Genomic DNA, 16,166 nt, shown 5'->3' on the forward strand with positions numbered 1-16,166 from the left:
ATGGTCACAGAGGGCAAGAGGAGAAGTTGGTCTTCATTGACATTCGCGTCACAGACTGAAGGGAGAGACATTCTGCAAACTCATCTGTGCTTATAAGCATCAATCTATCACCTAGATTCGTTCTTTCATCCTTCACTGGATCTATCACTTTGCTCGCCTTCCTGACATCGAGCACTTCCCAGTCGATCCGTCTTCAATCCTATTTCAAGACTCAAGAGTAAATTCATCGTCGTCGACATCGTTGATTGGCATCATGTCTTCCGTCTTCGACGACTTTTCCTCTGGATCGGCGCAGGCTGCCCCCTCCCGAAGCTCGACGTCCAATTCGGCGTCGCTTGACCCCCTCCTTCTGACTCCTCCCACGGACCAGCTTGGAGAATCCTGGTGGTCGATTTCATCTGGCTCTTCCCATCTTCGTCGCTCCGAACCCGACTTCTCCTTCCACCCTGGCGATTTTGGAGGTTACGATGATACCACTTGCGGCCTGGTCACTCCAATCACCGCCAATCAGTCTGCAGTTGATGAGCTCACTCCAACCGCGACACACCACGTCCCTCAGGATGACACGGATGTTCCCATCTCCTCGTCTCCACTAACAAGATGCCCAGCCGTACCTCTCGGCCTTTATCTCGAGGCTCTTAGTGGCACTGATGCCCGATCAGACACGTCCGAATCCACCACATTCGACGATACAGGTGCGATCTTTATGAAGACGCGAACCGAATTCCGAGCAAAGTGGGCGAAGATCCATCCCGTCGACCTCGCCAGGATGGGAGATTCAGAGGCTATCAACATGAGAGAGTCTCAAGGCCCTCGAATCTATGAAGTCGACGCAAAAGGTCAACAAGCCCCCACTGGACCTGATGGAGTCGATGACGACGAGTTCTACCTCAACGGGCCGCCCCTTCGAACGTGGCAAATCCGAGCACCAGTCGCGAAGCAAATACGAGTCGATGGGAAAGCTGAGACTGTTTACGAGAACAGTACCGTTGCGATTTACGCTCTCGACCGCGTCTTCCTCCCTTCCACAGAATGTTTGTGTGGCTCGCCCAAGATGCTACCTGTCGAATTCGATGAGCAAGAACCGATGACAGTCCCTCCAGTCAACTCTGCCGATTGGTGGTCGATTGATCTGTCCTCTCCTTGTCTCCCTGAGATTGGACCCCTTTCGACAGGCGAGGAGATTCCTGACGATATCTCAATCTTCGATCTAGATGAAGAGTTCGCGATCGGAAACGAGGACAAGGATAAGCTAGTAATCGCCGCTATGCAGACCAGGGAGGATGACGCCAAGGTCAGGAGGGAGGGGGATATCAGAAAAGGTGCTGGATCAGGTCGAAAGGCGAGTACAGATTACTGTGACCTACTCCCGTTGACTTGATCACAGTCCATGTTTGCCGCTGTCCGAGACAAGAAAGGCAAGGTTGAGGACGCGTTGAAAGTCCGAGGACAACGCGAGCCACAGCTTCACTCGGAGGGACTTGACCCTCCTTTCCCCGTTTGGTGGGTCCGCAAGACCTGGTCCGACGTCAAGGAGGTTTGCAAGCTGGTTTACAACGCTTGAGGGAGAAGGGCCGGCCATCTTGTCCTCGTTCGCTTTGTTTTTTTTCCGCCAGTCTCTGCCCTTGCTACGGTGCGCTGTGTAGCCTTCCCTCGTTCTCGATACGTATTAGTATTTGCTTGCTCGATCTGCCCGTCAGATTTACTCGTAACAATGTATCCATTGATTTAAACTTCCGAGGTACCTTGCGCGGCTAAATTGCCGTTGGGTCGCACGACCACGACGAGTGAGCCGAACCCTTATCCTGCCGACAAAGTTAGCGGCTCAGGATACCAGTCCAGTCAAAACGAGCCGAAGCCCAAGGAACTCTGTGCATCCATCCCATATACCAATATTTATCACCTATGCCTGTATGTCAAGCAGCACCTCCTCTCGTCCCATGCTCACAAGACCTTTCACATGATAATACATTCGTCTCTCGCTTCGTGTCGTGTAGGTCGTGCACCTCCTTTTCGTGATTTTGGATTCTTCATGTTGTTCAGCTCGGTCAATCGCTGCATCGCTCGTTTGTGTTGTTGGCCTGTTAAGACATGAGCTTCAGCATTCACACCGAGGAAGCCATAGCTCACCTGCGGCGCGCATGTACCATCTCTTGGCACTTTCCACGTCTTGTTTGACGCCGATACCTGTCTCCGTGTAGTCTGTGTACGATCAGCTGAGATTTTTGACTATAGCTGAGCAGCTCACATCCAACGGCGTATTCAGCCTTTGCAAGTCCCTTGTTGGCGGCTTTTCGTCCCCACAAATATGCCTCGGTATCTGACTGCTTCAAGACCCCCTCTGAGAAAGACAGTCAGATTGTTCAGAGCAGAGCGATGGGCCACTCACCACTTCCCGTCAAGTACCATCCAGACAAGGCAAGTTCAGCCTCGCTATCACCTTTCTCAGCCGCGCGGGTGTACCACGCGATGCTCTTTCTCGGATCGATTGGACAACCCAGATGACCGAACTCATGACACGCTCCGAGTTTGAATTGAGCGGGAGCATACCCCAGGCCAGCAGCTTGAAGAAATAGCTCTCGTGCGGTATTTGGGTCGTGAGGGACAACACCTCCGTTATTCGGTCGTTCATGCAGGAGCGCCAGCTCGTGGAGTGCGTGAGGATTATCTTCGTCCGCTTGCGAGGCTGCTCGTGTGAGCCACACGATTGCTTCGCGAGGGTTTCTAGGCTGTCCAAGCAGGCCGCCAAGGAGAATCATTGATAATTTGTACATTGCCGCAGTATCTCCCAAGGCGGCAGCTTTGCGATAGAACAAAACGGCTCTGCCTGGATCCTTCTTCGTCCCTGCACCGATCTCGTTGCAAACAGCTGAACGGTATGTGGCTGCGGGATGGTTCAGCTTGGATGCCATGAGGTAGAGGTAGTACGCCTTCTCGTGGTCGACTTGTAATCCTAGCTGACCTGTTCCGTAGAGGTTGGCAAGGAAAAATTGAGCATCAGCATAGGGGATCTTCCCTTCCGCGAGCTTTTTGATGTTCCTCAGAGACTCTTGCAATAGGGCATCCCTGTACTTCCGTCCTAGCTTTGGATCGCGCTCCGCTAGCTCATCGCCAATTTTCTTAGCGGCCTCTATGAGGTATTTCGAGAAAGCGAATTGAGCCTCTGGATCCGGATCATCCTTCATGCGCCTCCTGTAGTCATCGACGTACTGCTTGGTGTAAGGTGGCTTGTTGAGATCCACAGCGGCCTGGACTCCTCTGCGACGCGTACTGGACGCTCCGACTGATTCGGTGGGCTGACGAGCGAGTGAGACGGCCGATCTGGAAGAAATGGCGGAAGCTGTCGTGTTGGTCCTATGAAGTGTTCCCGTCGACATCTGTCTCGAAGGCGCACCGGACGAAGAGGATGCGGTCGGTGGAAGTCCGACAAAGTCGTTTGCAGCTGCATAATAAGGATTGGAGAAATCAGGCTGCTGCGAGGCATAAGGAGCACTTTGCCCGCCGTAAGGGTCTCCCCAATTGCTAGGTCCTCCAGCGCCGGGTCGACCTGCAGGAGTATATGCCGACATGCCTGTATCAAGACTATAAACACTGGCGGCCGGATCAAATGTTCCGGGATAATCCGCCGTCCTTTGTCGTTGTGGAAACGGTTGCCGAGGGGCGTAAGCACTGCTCATGCTCGCTTGACGAGGAATAGTGGGAGGTGTGTTGGATGAAGTCATAGACAGTTGGGAGAAATCAAGATCATTCGGGTCGGAGATGGGTCGTCGAGCTGTGCCTGGGTGTCCGATTCCCGGCATACTCCCTGATGATGCACGATGATGTGATCGTTGTCCTTGATAATCCGGATACGCAGAATGCTGACCACCAATGTGAGAAGGATTGCCATAGTCGACGGGGGCATATGGCGCGCGATCCCCACCGGATCCTGTTCGATTGTGGGGTCTGACGGAGGAAGAGGTAGGTTGTGGGGGTGGAATGTGACCTTCGGCTTCCATCAATGTATCGTAGGATGGGAGTGGTGGATCGTTGGGATCTGGACCTGGCACATACGAAAGGTATCAGCGATGCATCCTGCGCAAATTCGGTTTCGATACGGTTCATGTCTCATGACGAAGTTGGAAAATGTCGGGTAGACCCGTTATCTGTCTCTACTTGGCATTGGGCTAAACTCACCTCGATGCAGGTCATCTTCCATACTCGCTGCGGATCCGTATCCGTTCATGCTGATGTCAAATACCCGATTCTAGTCGACAGAGCGAATGACAAGTATGCCAGCACGCGCTGTAGTGCTTAGGCATACTATGGCGTCAAGGGGTAAACCAGTAAACCCAGCTCGTTCAGAGTCGCCCTTAAGAGCGTGGTCGTGCCGATGGGAGTGACAATGTAGTAAAGATAAAGCCTCTATGCTTACTTGCTCCCCTCACTAAGTGGAATCAATGAGCAGTAATGATGCTATGGCTGTTGACGGAGACAGTGACAAGGATGATGTCGGCGACAGTTGAGATCACTAGAGATTGCTTTCGAAATTTGCTTCCGTCGAAAGGTTGAGTCGCTGCAACACAAAGCATTATGGGTCATTGTTGTCTCTGTGGATCAAAGCCTCATCAGTTGGGCTCGTGTAGTCAGCCAGCAATGAGCACTTCAGTGGGTCTCATAGGGTCTCGCGTATGATACATATACTGATGCTTGCTGCTCAGCATTCCGCCGCCTTTCCATCTCTAGCAGATGTCACAGACCTCTTTGAAAATGGTCATTCTGCGCCCTCCACCTTGGCGGCACCTTATATGCCAACTTACCCGAGCACATCTGCGGCGTCCTCCAGCAGCTCGTCCTCTGCTCCTCAGTCCAATGGTTACAAAGCGAACACCAAGCCCAATCTGGTACCGGTGTTCATTGAAATGCCAGCGGACATGCTCACACCTGTATCTGCCTACCTGAAAATTGCGAGTGAGAGCAGTCATAGTTTCTTGTTGGAAAGCGTCATTGGCGGCGAGAATCTGGCGAGATACAGCTTTGTCGGTGCAGGTGAGCTCTTTTTGTCAGGTCTCGTCATCGGACTCACACCGGTGCAGATCCCCTCAAGGTCATACGTACTGGACCGGGATTCGACCTGACTGGGGATCCACTCAAAGGTCTGGAGGCAGAGCTGGAGCCGTATCGATATGTCAAGCTACATCAAGTCCCGACTTTCACGGGTGAGCAGAACGTCCCAGCGGCTGTTTCAGCAGCACTGACGACCTTTAGGCGGAGCTGTTGGCTTCATCACATACGATGCCATTTCCCACTTTGAACCCGTTACTAAACCTGCCGAAGCACTTCGGGAGCCCATAGCCGGACTTCCTGAGGCGTACTTTATGCTTACATCGACTCTGGTCATCTTCGATCACATTTATCAGACTGTCAAACTCGTGTCTCACGTCCACTTGCCAGACGGATCACCTTCGACGCAGATACCGGCTTTATATGAAGAATGTGTGGCTCGAATCGAAGGACTTAGGCGGAAGCTCGAAAACCCCAGCATACCCTTACCTGTCCAAAAGCCCATCCAGCTGGGGAACGAGGCCGTCAGTAACGTCGGCAAATCAGGCTATGAAGGATTCGTCACCAAGCTGAAGGAGCACATCGTCAAGGGGGACATCATCCAGGCTGTCCCGAGTCAGAGACTGGCTAGACCGACTTCCCTACACCCCTTCAACTTGTTCCGTCAATTGCGCAGACTTAATCCAAGTCCATACATGTTCTACCTGAACTGTGGAGATGTCCAAGTGATCGGCGCGAGTCCTGAGACATTATGCAAGGTCGAAAATAGAAAGGTCTACAATCATGCTATTGCGGGAACTGTCAGAAGAGGGAAGACGGCAGAGGGTGAGCGATCTCTTCGAGGCGTTGCTGACAGTACAGAGGACGCCGCTCTTGGACTTGCTCTGCAGGCTTCCGAGAAGGACCGAGCAGAACATATCATGCTGGTGGATCTGGCTCGAAACGATGTCAACAGAGTCTGCAAGCCAGAAACGACCCATGTGGATGCCTTGATGAAGGTGGAGAAGTTCAGCCATGTCATTCATATGACCAGTATGATCAGCGGCATCTTGAGAGATGACCAGTCGAGGTGACTAGAATGAGCTCACAGAAATATATCTGCTGAGACAACCACCTCCAGATTCGATGCGTTCCGATCCATCTTCCCAGCTGGCACCGTCTCTGGTGCTCCGAAAATCAAGGCCATTCAGTTGATCTCTGGCCTGGAAAAGGAACGACGGGGTGTCTATGCTGGCGCAGTTGGGCGATTTGACTTTGATCGAAACGAGCTGGACACTTGCATCGCCATCCGGACTATGACTTACAAGGATGGGGTTGTCTATCTTCAAGCCGGTGAGTTTGGTCAACCTATTCTGATGCGTCCATCGTTGATGTAAATTCTCCAGGTGGTGGTATTGTCTTTGACTCCAATGAGGAAGAGGAATATATTGAGACCATAAACAAGCTGAAAGCCAACGTCAACTGCATAGACGAAGCTGAGAGGTACTACGCCGCATCTCAAGCGTAGAGTGCATGCTGTGAGATGCATGCAAGCCATCATGTCGCCACCCGGACCCGCCCGAAAGCGGAACCAAAATTTGGCAATTGCGTCAGCGGATTCGGACATTTTGCATGATCGTCGCTGTAGCTACAAGCTATCTACTTGCATATCCATTTGTAGCAGTCAGATCAACGCAGTAAGGGACCCAGAAGCGTCGAGGAGGCAGCCATGTGGTCTACGGGCGCGTTGACGGCTGCTCTGGCAATTTTTGCGAGATGTTCGCTGGCTCAGCAGCTGGTCGTACAGGGCAATGCCGGACTCGCCCACGTTTCAGTTGCTCTGCATTCGGACAAATCGGTGACAGTGGATGATGGTGAGAGCAGCTTTGGAGCAGGCTGAGCTAATACCTCAGTACCCTCAGACTCGTTCGCCGACACCATCGTTTCGGCTCTCTCACAATCCGACCAACATACAACGCTCATCCGCCTCCTACAGCGGTCCAAGTGCATCCCCCTCCTTGCCCATATAGGCAACGCGACGGTCTTCGCGCCGACTGATAAAGCCTGGAAAGCATGGGAAGATGATCATCGGCCTTCTTCAGAGGATCCGACTGGGCTGTATCGAGGCTGGCTATCTGCTAGAGGATTAGAAGAATGGACCTGGTCAGAAGATCAGGTCTTGGCCGCTCGAATCGAGAGTGGTGGCGAACGAGCGGAAGAGGAGAAGAAGCTGGACAATCAGAATTGGTGGTTACGGCAGCATCTTCTATACCACATGCTCAACTATACCCTTCCCCCATCGGCTTTCTTTCATGACAGTCCTGGAGACAAAGGAGCGATTTCTATGACAGACGCCGCGGTCTCTCTAGAGACAACGCTGCTTTTCCCTCTAACGGAAGAACCGCCTCTACCCCCAACGCCTCCTCCAGGTCCACCATGGCTTCCGAGAGGCGGTGAAGGACTGCTTGGTGGACACGGACAGAGGCTCCGAGTGGCTAAAGGCGACTCCGAGCACCGTGCAAAGGTCGGTGTGGACTGGACGGGATCAGGCGGAATTGAATTCTGGGATGGGAGCGGATGGCCTGTTCCCGATGACCAGAACAAGACCAGTGTGAACGAGGCTCAGAAGCGCAAAGGAGACAAAGGAGACCAGGAAGGGAATGCACCGAAGAAACCTTCGAATGCGACTGGTCCAGTGGCTCGGTGGGTCAGGAATGGTGTAGTGGTGGGGATACAAGGCGTTCTTGAGCCTCCTCTGAGCATTCGTAAGTGTTGTGCAAGATACGTTTATTCGCACTCATTTCTCGTATCTAGAGGAGATCATTCAATCCACGCCTGAACTATCATACCTTTCGCATCTGCTACCCTCCTCGCCTCCATTCCCGGATCCTCTGCCCGATGATCTCGCCACTGCACCACATTTGACAATATTTGCACCTTCGAACGAGGCGTTCAAGGGGGCTTTTGATGACATTGAACGAGGATACTTGGAAGGAGGGTACGGATCTGAGGGAATCGGCAGAGTAATTGGAGGGAGTGTAGTACTGGCAGTGGGTCGTGGACAGGTTGGTTGGAGCGATGCTTTCAAAGCGAATGACGACTCTGGTGAGTGGATTTGCCTTTTGTACTGGCCTGTCTAACGCCATGCAGTCGAAGCGGCATTCGGTCTGCACCTCATGGTCGAAGCCTCTCAAGGCCTCGCTGTCAACGGCACCAACGCCTCAGCCATCGACATCTTTGCGTCTAATGGTTAGTCGCTCGCTCGAGAAACGTCTGGCTGATTCTTCCAGGAGTCATACATATTCTACCGACCTTGCTCCTTCCAGCGAACTTTTCCCTACTCAACTCGGCCGAAAAGGTCTTGCTATCAGTCAACGCCACCCGGTTCGTGTCGCTTTTGCGGGATGCCAACTTGTCTTCTAAATATGTCGGTCAACCGGGACGCGAACAGGATGAGTCACAAGCATGGACCTTCCTCGCGCCAACAGACGATGTTATGGATATGATGGACCGATTTGGAGCGGACCTGGGTCCTCCGCTGCCACACGTATGGCAGCATGTGAAGAGAGACCAAGTGGTAACTCCGAATCACAGGAGCGTTCAGCTTGCCGATGAGCCATTCAAAGATGCTTCTCCGCTTGCTGCGTTGCTGCAGTACCATATCCTCCCTGGGCGGTACGACCCCTCCGACATCAAGGATGGCATGCTGCTAGGGACCGAGTTGAGGACGTCGTCGCTCAAGGGCGAGAGACAGAGACTTCGGGTGGACATCTCTAGCAATCGCGGGAAACTTCAGTGGGATACCGTTGGTCAAGGAGAGATCCGCTTCGGCGGTGCCAGCGTTAGAGGTAAACCAGGTGAGCTAGTGTGATTTCTCATGGCATCGAAGCTGACCGTTGCCGCAGTCCGCTCAGGGAAATCCATTATATATCTCATCTCGTCTCTGCTTTCACCACCTGAAGACGTGCTACAGACGGCTGTCTCGGATCTCCAGCTGTCCACGTTCATCGCTGCTGTCTATGCAGCGGATATGGAACGTATTGTCAAACATACTCCTGGATTGACCTGGTTCCTGCCGCGCAATCGCGCGTGTAGCGCTCTCGGTCTCGGTATGCAGTATCTCCTCTCCTCGGAGGGCAAGGACGAGCTTCGCAAGGTGTTGCGATACCACGCGATCGACGGTGTCATCTACTCTGCGGACATTGAATCTGGCAAGTCTGTCTATAAGACAATTGAAGGTGGCGACATCATCCTCGATCGATCGAGCGGAAAGAATGGAAACTTGAGTCTATCCAGTCCTACCAAATGGAAAGACCACGACTCTGGAGAAGCTTTTCCCGCAAATGGCGAACTACGGCCAGCAAGAATCAGCCAGCTGGATGCCCTCACGAGTACTGGTGTTGTGCACACCATCGACAGCCTTGAAATGCCCGCAGATGTCAGCTTGACAATAGCAAAGCTCATCCGAGGCTCGAAGCAGAACACAATGATGGATTTAATGATTCGAGCTGGAATGGAGTGGATCCTCCAAGGCCGTGAGCCAACGAACGAGGAAGTCAATGCGGCTCAGCTTCATGGAGTGGTACAGACTTGGAGCAGCGACGGAGAGAATGACGGCGATGAAGCCGATTCTTTGGCCATGCCTTCGTACACTGTTCTGTGTCCTTCGGACAAGGCGTTCTCCCGGATCAACATGTCACTCTATTTGTCCGACAAGGACGCCTTGCTTGATTTGCTGAAATTACACATCATCCCGACTCAACCTTCTACGCCCCGGACGATGAAAACCAAGCAGCCTGCGGAACCTCCGAAAGATGGTCAACCCTTGAGTCTTCTCGACGACTTGGTCTATGATACGCTGTACAGCTCCAAATCAAAGTATGGTCAACTCGCTTTCCGAGCTACAGGTGATAATTCTTACATGATTGGGATACGCAACGCGAGGAGCAGCTCTGAATCCGACAACAATGCTGCGCGTGTAGGTGCGAGTGGCCGTGGATCCGTTAGATGGAGACGGAATCGCGTTCCGGACCTTTGGATGGACGACACTGCATCTCGATATAAGCGATGGTTGAGCAGTAATAAAGACAAGAAAAAGACTAGTGAAGCTGAAGAGGATGATAAACGATTCGATCTGTGGAAGGGGGGTCTGGCTCTGGGTGGAGGGGTATTGATGATCGACAATGTTTTGGTGCCGTTTGAGCCCAGCTGGTTCTCGAGGTAAGTGCCAATCGGCGCAGCGCACCATGAGCGACAGAGGCTGAATGGATTGTACAGATGGGGATGGCTCATCGTCAGTCTCGTGGTGGTCGGAGTTGTATTGTTAGTTGCGGGTGCGACCTTTGTATGGTGGCGCATCTCGAAGAACAAGGAAGAAAAGTACGAGCCTTTAGAAGGGGAAGAGGAGGAATAGACTATGGAACTCTGTACCATCATCATTGGCTGTTCGACATTTGGTGTTACTGGGTAGATAGGTTGTATCGCTATTCTCAGCACTATACATGTAGCTCTCGAGTTCGTTCTTCCCTATCTCAATCTATTTCGCGAGCCTGCCATTGAAGAGATCCGCTCCGTCACTCTTCAACCCTCCTCTACCTACCACGAGCGGACTATGCCTGACTTCTCTTCCCGCCGCATCCAGTAATTGACCTCCATGAAACGTGCTCATTTCGTCCTGTTTATGGAGGTTGAAAGCTCCGGATCCAGTCGGACGCTTTGCACCTGGACCTTGGACATTGGCTTTAGTATCTGCGTGACCGAAGATCATTCCAGCTTCGGATCGAGTTGTGATCATATCGTTGTGATCGTCATCGTCTGGATGTCCATGGTGTCCTCCTCCACCACGGACAGACCCAGGTGATGAATCGAAGCTGTCATTGCCCAGTAAATCACTGTGATGAGCCATACCCGGCATCTGTTGAATGGTACCGCCACCTCCAAACACTGAATCGATATCCGCTGAATCTTCCTCGTCAAATGATTCGTCCGTGATGGGCGTTGGCTGTTCGTGGGGCTCATCGACGATATCTGAACCGAAGGACGTGTTGGCAATTGATCGTCGACTCGATCGACCAGGTTGAGACAGACGACCAGTGGTAGGATTAGGTCCCGACATCGCGGTCGAGGCGGGTATACCGCTTTTCCCAGCTTGATGATGAAGATGATGATCACCTTGGAACAATATTTTACCCTCTCCCTCGACTGCCTCCGGCACGACAGAGTATCTCCTGAAGATATCTGGAGTAGCAACTTTTGGCGAATAACTCGTCTGAAGCTCTTCCATCAGATCGTCAATGATCCTCCTTGCTCCGTCCACTTCCCGAGCCTTGCCTTTGGCATCTCCTACTGCGCCAGATTGCGTACTCGATTTCACTGGCGTCCTGCCGACGTTCATTATTGCCTGTGTCCTGGGAGGAAGCTGCCAGCTCATCGTGACTGGTGGGGAGCTTGGAAACTCGTGATCGAGATCGCTCATCTCGGCGATGATGGTGTTAGCGATCGATTGCTTGGGCTTCTTCATCTTGAATTTATGGTTCAGAGGCGTGGTACGAAGGTCTGTGACCCCTGTCGGACGTTGCGTTGGAGCGGCTCTAGGCGTGGTGCCTGAAGGTCCTGACTTCCGCGAACTTGAGCCTCCCTTGGAGGTCGTGGTGGTGAATGGGCCAGTGGGTCGAGATGGCTCAGAAGGCAGATCGCGTTCGACAGTACCCGTAGAGACATCTCCGATATCCAGATCATCTCGTCGGATGTCAAAGACAGGCATCGTATAGCCTGAAGGCAGTGATGGCGTAGGCAGATCAGAGCTCTCATTCTGTGGTCCAAGTTTCAATCCATCCAATTTCCTTTCGACCGTCTCGAAAGGTGATTCCAGCGTATCGTCATAGTCATCTTCGACCTGTTGATTCCGTTTCGAGCGAGAACTCGCTCTACCTCCAGGTACAGGTGTTGACGAGACATGATCTCCATCGTGGAACATGAAGGATCCTTCGGCTTGAGCTCGAGAAAGATATGGATCTCCCTCAATTCGAATCGTTTCATCTGCTATTCGATCATGTTCTTCGTCACCATCATCTTCTCCTCCGCTGTCAGAAAGATTCGATCGAGTCTCATTCGTCGTGGTCGTATCTCCCGGTACGTGTACTCTGATAGCTGAAGCAGCTTCAAAGAAGGAATTCCAGAACTGGGACACGGTCGATCAACAATCCATGAAGGGTAGGATGGAAACCGGGCAACACTCACCTGCGCAGCTTCTCGAACCGGTTCACTGGCGATCGCGAAACGCTTGAATTCAGGCAAGACTTTGGAGGTGATAATGGTGTGGAATTTGGCAAAGTTTGCATCAATCTCTTGCAGCAAAAGAGTGTTGAGTTGGTCAATCTGCTCCACTTGAGCGGAGATGGGTGCGGTAGGCGATACTCCCGGGATGGTGGTGAACGGCGGGTCGGTCAGAGATGGATTGGACGCCATCCTTAGCTGACACTATCAGGGTATCCACAGCAGTCGTACGAGTCCCAAAAAGATGATCAGACGACGGTACGCTCTAGTCCGCCGGTGAGAGAACGTTATGACATTTGTTGTCCGAGACCGACCCCACGAATCAATATTTCCAGACGCGCTTTCCAGTCGCGTCCTCACTATTTCTATGACGTGGCGCTGCCACGTGAGCTGATAAGAGCCGTATGAGGCCTGAACGTGGCGGATATCGCCGCTGACTGCTGTTTCAGCTGGAATGACCACCTTTTCTCTCAAATCTACTGGACGGTTTGCAGCTATAGAAGAGTACTATCGGCACTTCATTCATGTTACAGACTCTAGGAAATCAATCTGGCGCATAACCCACAATTGGTACAGTATCATGTCTGTCCCGTCGCCGAATCGACAGGGCCCATCGCATCGTATTGATACCTCCATCTGTCCACATTTACGTTCACTCATCGGAGGAGCCACATCGTCATCTGCAAATGGTATTGCTTCGGGCCAGCAATCCTCAGCATCTTCAAAGTCCGCAATAGCTACACCATACCTAGCTGTGGATTATGCTTCTCTTGTGGAAAAAGATGGAGAAACGACTCGCGCTGGTGGTGCTTCCGCAGAACAGCGGTGTCCAGTCGTCATGAGGCGGTTCGTACAAGTTGTGCGGTGGGGAGCGACGGACCAAGGTATAAAGCGTCGCAAGGTGAGCTCTCCATCATTCCCCTGTGTCAAGAGGCGACCGCGGCTGGCGACTGCTCAGCCCTGCCATTTCGCTGACACACCTCAGACCTCCGCTCCAGCATGTCACTCCTGTTCGTCACCCCTTTCTAGGCCATTCGCATGCCTCACTTGCGATTTTGTCGGATGCATATCCTTGACAGCCGGTTCATCGTCTTCCTCTAAGCAATGCATGAACGAACATTGGCGGAAATCTGAGGGAAAATGCGCTTTCGGTGAGTCTGTACGAGGTGCACACCACACCCATCCCGGCGTTTCAACCAACATTTCTGAATGTACCGATGACTTAGCTGTCGACTCGAGCTCTGGAGCCATCTTTTGCTCTGCCTGCAATGATCTCATTTACGCGGATACGTTTGAAGATTTGTATCGGGTCGCTCGTATTCGAGTGGAAGAGGAGAACGATAAGAGTCGGGAACAGGGTAGTATTGTCCGAGGGAGAGGACCATGGATGCCCTGGAAAGCGATTGCGGACTCTGCGTCTCGGCAGAGTGCGCCGTGTAATGGTAAGTCTGTTGCGATCACACGACTTTCCATCTTACCATTCCGTCATCCCACTAGGCCTACGTCCTCTGCTCAACCTCTCTCAAACTTGTTTTCTATCCGCCATACTCCAAGCTTTTATCCATAACCCATTGTTCAAAGCGTACTTTTTATCCGACAGGCACAACAGACATGTCTGTGCGAATGGCTCGGGAATCGGAAAGCTCATCACCGGGCCAGATGGTGCGCCGTCTACAGAGAGGGAGAAAGGATGCATGTGCTGCGAGATGGACAGAGCATTTGAAGAGGTCAGCGATCAGACCTGGAGAAGTGTAGTTGGAGCTCATTGAACCAAGTTTCACAATCATGACAAGGCGCCTTTCGGACCTATCACGATGTTATACGCCATGTGGCATGCCAGTGCCGAACTCGAGGGGTACGGCCAGCAGGGTGAGCCTAGTCTCACTCCCTGGAGAAAGCTCGCTCAGCTGATATGCCACAGATGCTCACTCATTCTTTCTCGCTGCCCTCGAGCAGATCCATACTCATGCCAAAGGTCAACTATCAAGCTGTAACTGTATAGCTCGTAAGGCGTCCCTTTGTCTGGCCTTGTCCCCGTGCTGACTTACTACCTCGCTCCCCAGATCAAGCGTTCCTCGGGTCTCTCTCTTCCTCTGTGACATGCTCAAATTGCAAGACGACATCTACGACGGATGATCCGATCCTTGATGTTCAACTTGATTTCCCGTCTGCTCTCACGGAGGGACACGAATTGACCTTGGCAGCCATGTTGAGGCGGTATTGTTCGGAAGAAAAGGTCGGAGATCATGGGAGAGGCTACGATTGTTCGTCGTGTGGTGGTGGACAGGGCGTCGTGAGTGATTACAGTATTGGCGAAGCTGGATCCCAAGACTGATGCGATCTGGCACGTGTTTCAGGTGGCCACCAAAAAGCTATGTATCAAGAAGCTTGCTCCGGTGCTGTCGTTTCAACTCAAGGTGAATTATTGTCCGCCTTGTATTTCGCTTCTAGGGAGCACTCACGCTGATACCCCGCAGCGCTTCGCTCACAATGCTACGTCGAGCAAGATTGAACATGCCGTTAAATTCCCATCGCATCTTAACATGCGCCCCTTTGTCGATACCACAATCTCGTCGCCTGACGGATCGAAACAAGTACCCAGTACGCCTGGATCTATCCCGCTCTCCGTATATGACTACGACCTTTTTGCCGTGGTGACGCATGAAGGCAAATTGGACAATGGTCACTATTGGGCAGACGTCTGGAGTAATGGCGAGTGGTGGCATTGCGATGATGACAAGGGTGAGTGTTGTCTTCCCTGAGGTGATGAGCATAAGCTGAACGGTACATTTTTTTAATCACGCTCGCTTCGTCTTCGCTCGGTCTCACAGTCACACGCACGACACTCTCTCAAGTCTTGGCTCAAAATGCCTACATGTTATTCTACGTCAAGCGATCATTATCTTATGCGCAACCTCATTCAAAGCTCTTAAACCACGCCAATGGAGATTCCGTCAATGGACATGTTCCGAATAGCAATAGCTCGACGGGTATTGTCAACGGTGGCAGGATCGCTCAACCTGCCGGAACGATCTAAGCCCGTCAAAATGTCTCTCAGACCCCTGATCTGTCCTCTGTCATTATTACTTAGACCCAGTGTATTCTTCAACATATCATTTTCTGTCGTCACCATCTTTTCAGTACTCGATTCCAATAAACTCTCTCCCGCCTCCTCATCAACCTTCTCGCTCCGCACATCTCACATCATTCAGTCTCAGTATTGTTTCATCGCATAGTTAGCCGTATAGCTTAGACACCCTCGAGTTCATGCCAATCTCTGACCTCTCTCTCACGAGACATGGTGCAAAATTTGTATCTGCATGTTATGAAGAAAGCCATCTACAGTGCAAAAGGGGCAACATGGGCGTTTTGTAGAGCACGTCAAAGACGGTGGCCGTTTGATCTTGTCTACAAGGGGGCAAGCCTAGATTATACTACGGAGTGCTTTGAACAACGGTTTCGGGATCCGAGGAGCATAAGGCCAGCCAGTTTTGTACAGCGATCCATCCAACGTTTATATACATGTTGTTTCTTTGTTGTTGTTGATGCCGGCGTGTATGCGGTCGCAATGTGATTTCGAATGTTCTCAGGAGTTGAGTTTAGGTCAGCATGAGTGGGTGGATGCAATGTTGACAAGCAGCGCTGGTCGAGACGTCCACATTCCGGAACGCGGGCGGTAGTCTTTTCATGGGTACGGTTGAAAGATTCGAGCAAGCTGCGATTGATGAGCGTCGACAGAATAAAGTATCGACAGGTGAACAAAGTTTGATCCGATGACCGCGAAATTTGACATCGATCGACATGTGCATCGTATTGCGACATCGCTTGATGAAGGAAGTGACAGGAACAATTGTAGAAAGACAGGTCGG

At 52.0% G+C, this 16,166-nt stretch overlaps 6 protein-coding genes across 6 annotated transcripts; 4 read left to right on the plus strand and 2 right to left on the minus strand.

Annotated features, from left to right (window-relative positions):
* Positions 1 to 253: 253 nt before the first annotated feature.
* Positions 254 to 1,564, plus strand: BD324DRAFT_649012 (hypothetical protein; the record flags this gene model as incomplete). The annotated part of the gene is made up of 2 exons (XM_022017919.1): positions 254 to 1,294; positions 1,388 to 1,564. The coding sequence occupies 2 exons, from the start codon at positions 254 to 256 to the stop codon at positions 1,562 to 1,564; spliced, it is 1,218 nt and encodes a 405-aa protein (XP_021872776.1).
* Positions 1,565 to 2,061: 497 nt separating this feature from the next.
* Positions 2,062 to 4,481, minus strand: BD324DRAFT_617863 (hypothetical protein). The gene is made up of 4 exons (XM_022014956.1): positions 4,177 to 4,481; positions 2,390 to 4,042; positions 2,249 to 2,341; positions 2,062 to 2,202 (listed from the first exon to the last, which is right to left on the minus strand). The coding sequence occupies exons 1-4, from the start codon at positions 4,223 to 4,225 to the stop codon at positions 2,099 to 2,101; spliced, it is 1,899 nt and encodes a 632-aa protein (XP_021872777.1). The 5' UTR covers positions 4,226 to 4,481; the 3' UTR covers positions 2,062 to 2,098.
* Positions 4,482 to 4,593: 112 nt separating this feature from the next.
* BD324DRAFT_617867 (ADC synthase) lies at positions 4,594 to 6,647 on the plus strand. The gene is made up of 6 exons (XM_022014957.1): positions 4,594 to 4,647; positions 4,701 to 5,028; positions 5,076 to 5,198; positions 5,248 to 6,112; positions 6,164 to 6,375; positions 6,429 to 6,647. The coding sequence occupies exons 1-6, from the start codon at positions 4,636 to 4,638 to the stop codon at positions 6,548 to 6,550; spliced, it is 1,662 nt and encodes a 553-aa protein (XP_021872778.1). The 5' UTR covers positions 4,594 to 4,635; the 3' UTR covers positions 6,551 to 6,647.
* A 22-nt stretch (positions 6,648 to 6,669) lies between these two features.
* BD324DRAFT_617870 (hypothetical protein) lies at positions 6,670 to 10,499 on the plus strand. Its single transcript, XM_022014958.1, has 7 exons — positions 6,670 to 6,896; positions 6,936 to 7,787; positions 7,837 to 8,127; positions 8,173 to 8,271; positions 8,313 to 8,879; positions 8,928 to 10,242; positions 10,300 to 10,499. The coding sequence occupies exons 1-7, from the start codon at positions 6,752 to 6,754 to the stop codon at positions 10,433 to 10,435; spliced, it is 3,405 nt and encodes a 1,134-aa protein (XP_021872779.1). The 5' UTR covers positions 6,670 to 6,751; the 3' UTR covers positions 10,436 to 10,499.
* A 59-nt stretch (positions 10,500 to 10,558) lies between these two features.
* BD324DRAFT_649016 (hypothetical protein) lies at positions 10,559 to 12,489 on the minus strand (the record flags this gene model as incomplete). Its single annotated transcript, XM_022017920.1, has 2 exons — positions 10,559 to 12,202; positions 12,262 to 12,489. The coding sequence occupies 2 exons, from the start codon at positions 12,487 to 12,489 to the stop codon at positions 10,559 to 10,561; spliced, it is 1,872 nt and encodes a 623-aa protein (XP_021872780.1).
* A 388-nt stretch (positions 12,490 to 12,877) lies between these two features.
* On the plus strand, positions 12,878 to 15,334 carry BD324DRAFT_576701 (putative ubiquitin specific protease; the record flags this gene model as incomplete). Its single annotated transcript, XM_022013207.1, has 11 exons — positions 12,878 to 12,986; positions 13,080 to 13,198; positions 13,283 to 13,448; positions 13,524 to 13,739; positions 13,795 to 14,024; positions 14,073 to 14,166; positions 14,219 to 14,302; positions 14,361 to 14,590; positions 14,655 to 14,714; positions 14,775 to 15,039; positions 15,129 to 15,334. 11 exons carry the CDS (start codon positions 12,878 to 12,880, stop codon positions 15,332 to 15,334), a joined length of 1,779 nt encoding a protein of 592 aa, XP_021872781.1.
* Between the last annotated feature and the right edge of the window lie 832 nt (positions 15,335 to 16,166).

This window comes from Kockovaella imperatae, assembly GCF_002102565.1.
Source record: "Kockovaella imperatae strain NRRL Y-17943 chromosome Unknown BD324scaffold_3, whole genome shotgun sequence".
Classification (NCBI taxonomy): Eukaryota; Fungi; Basidiomycota; class Tremellomycetes; order Tremellales; family Cuniculitremaceae; genus Kockovaella; species Kockovaella imperatae.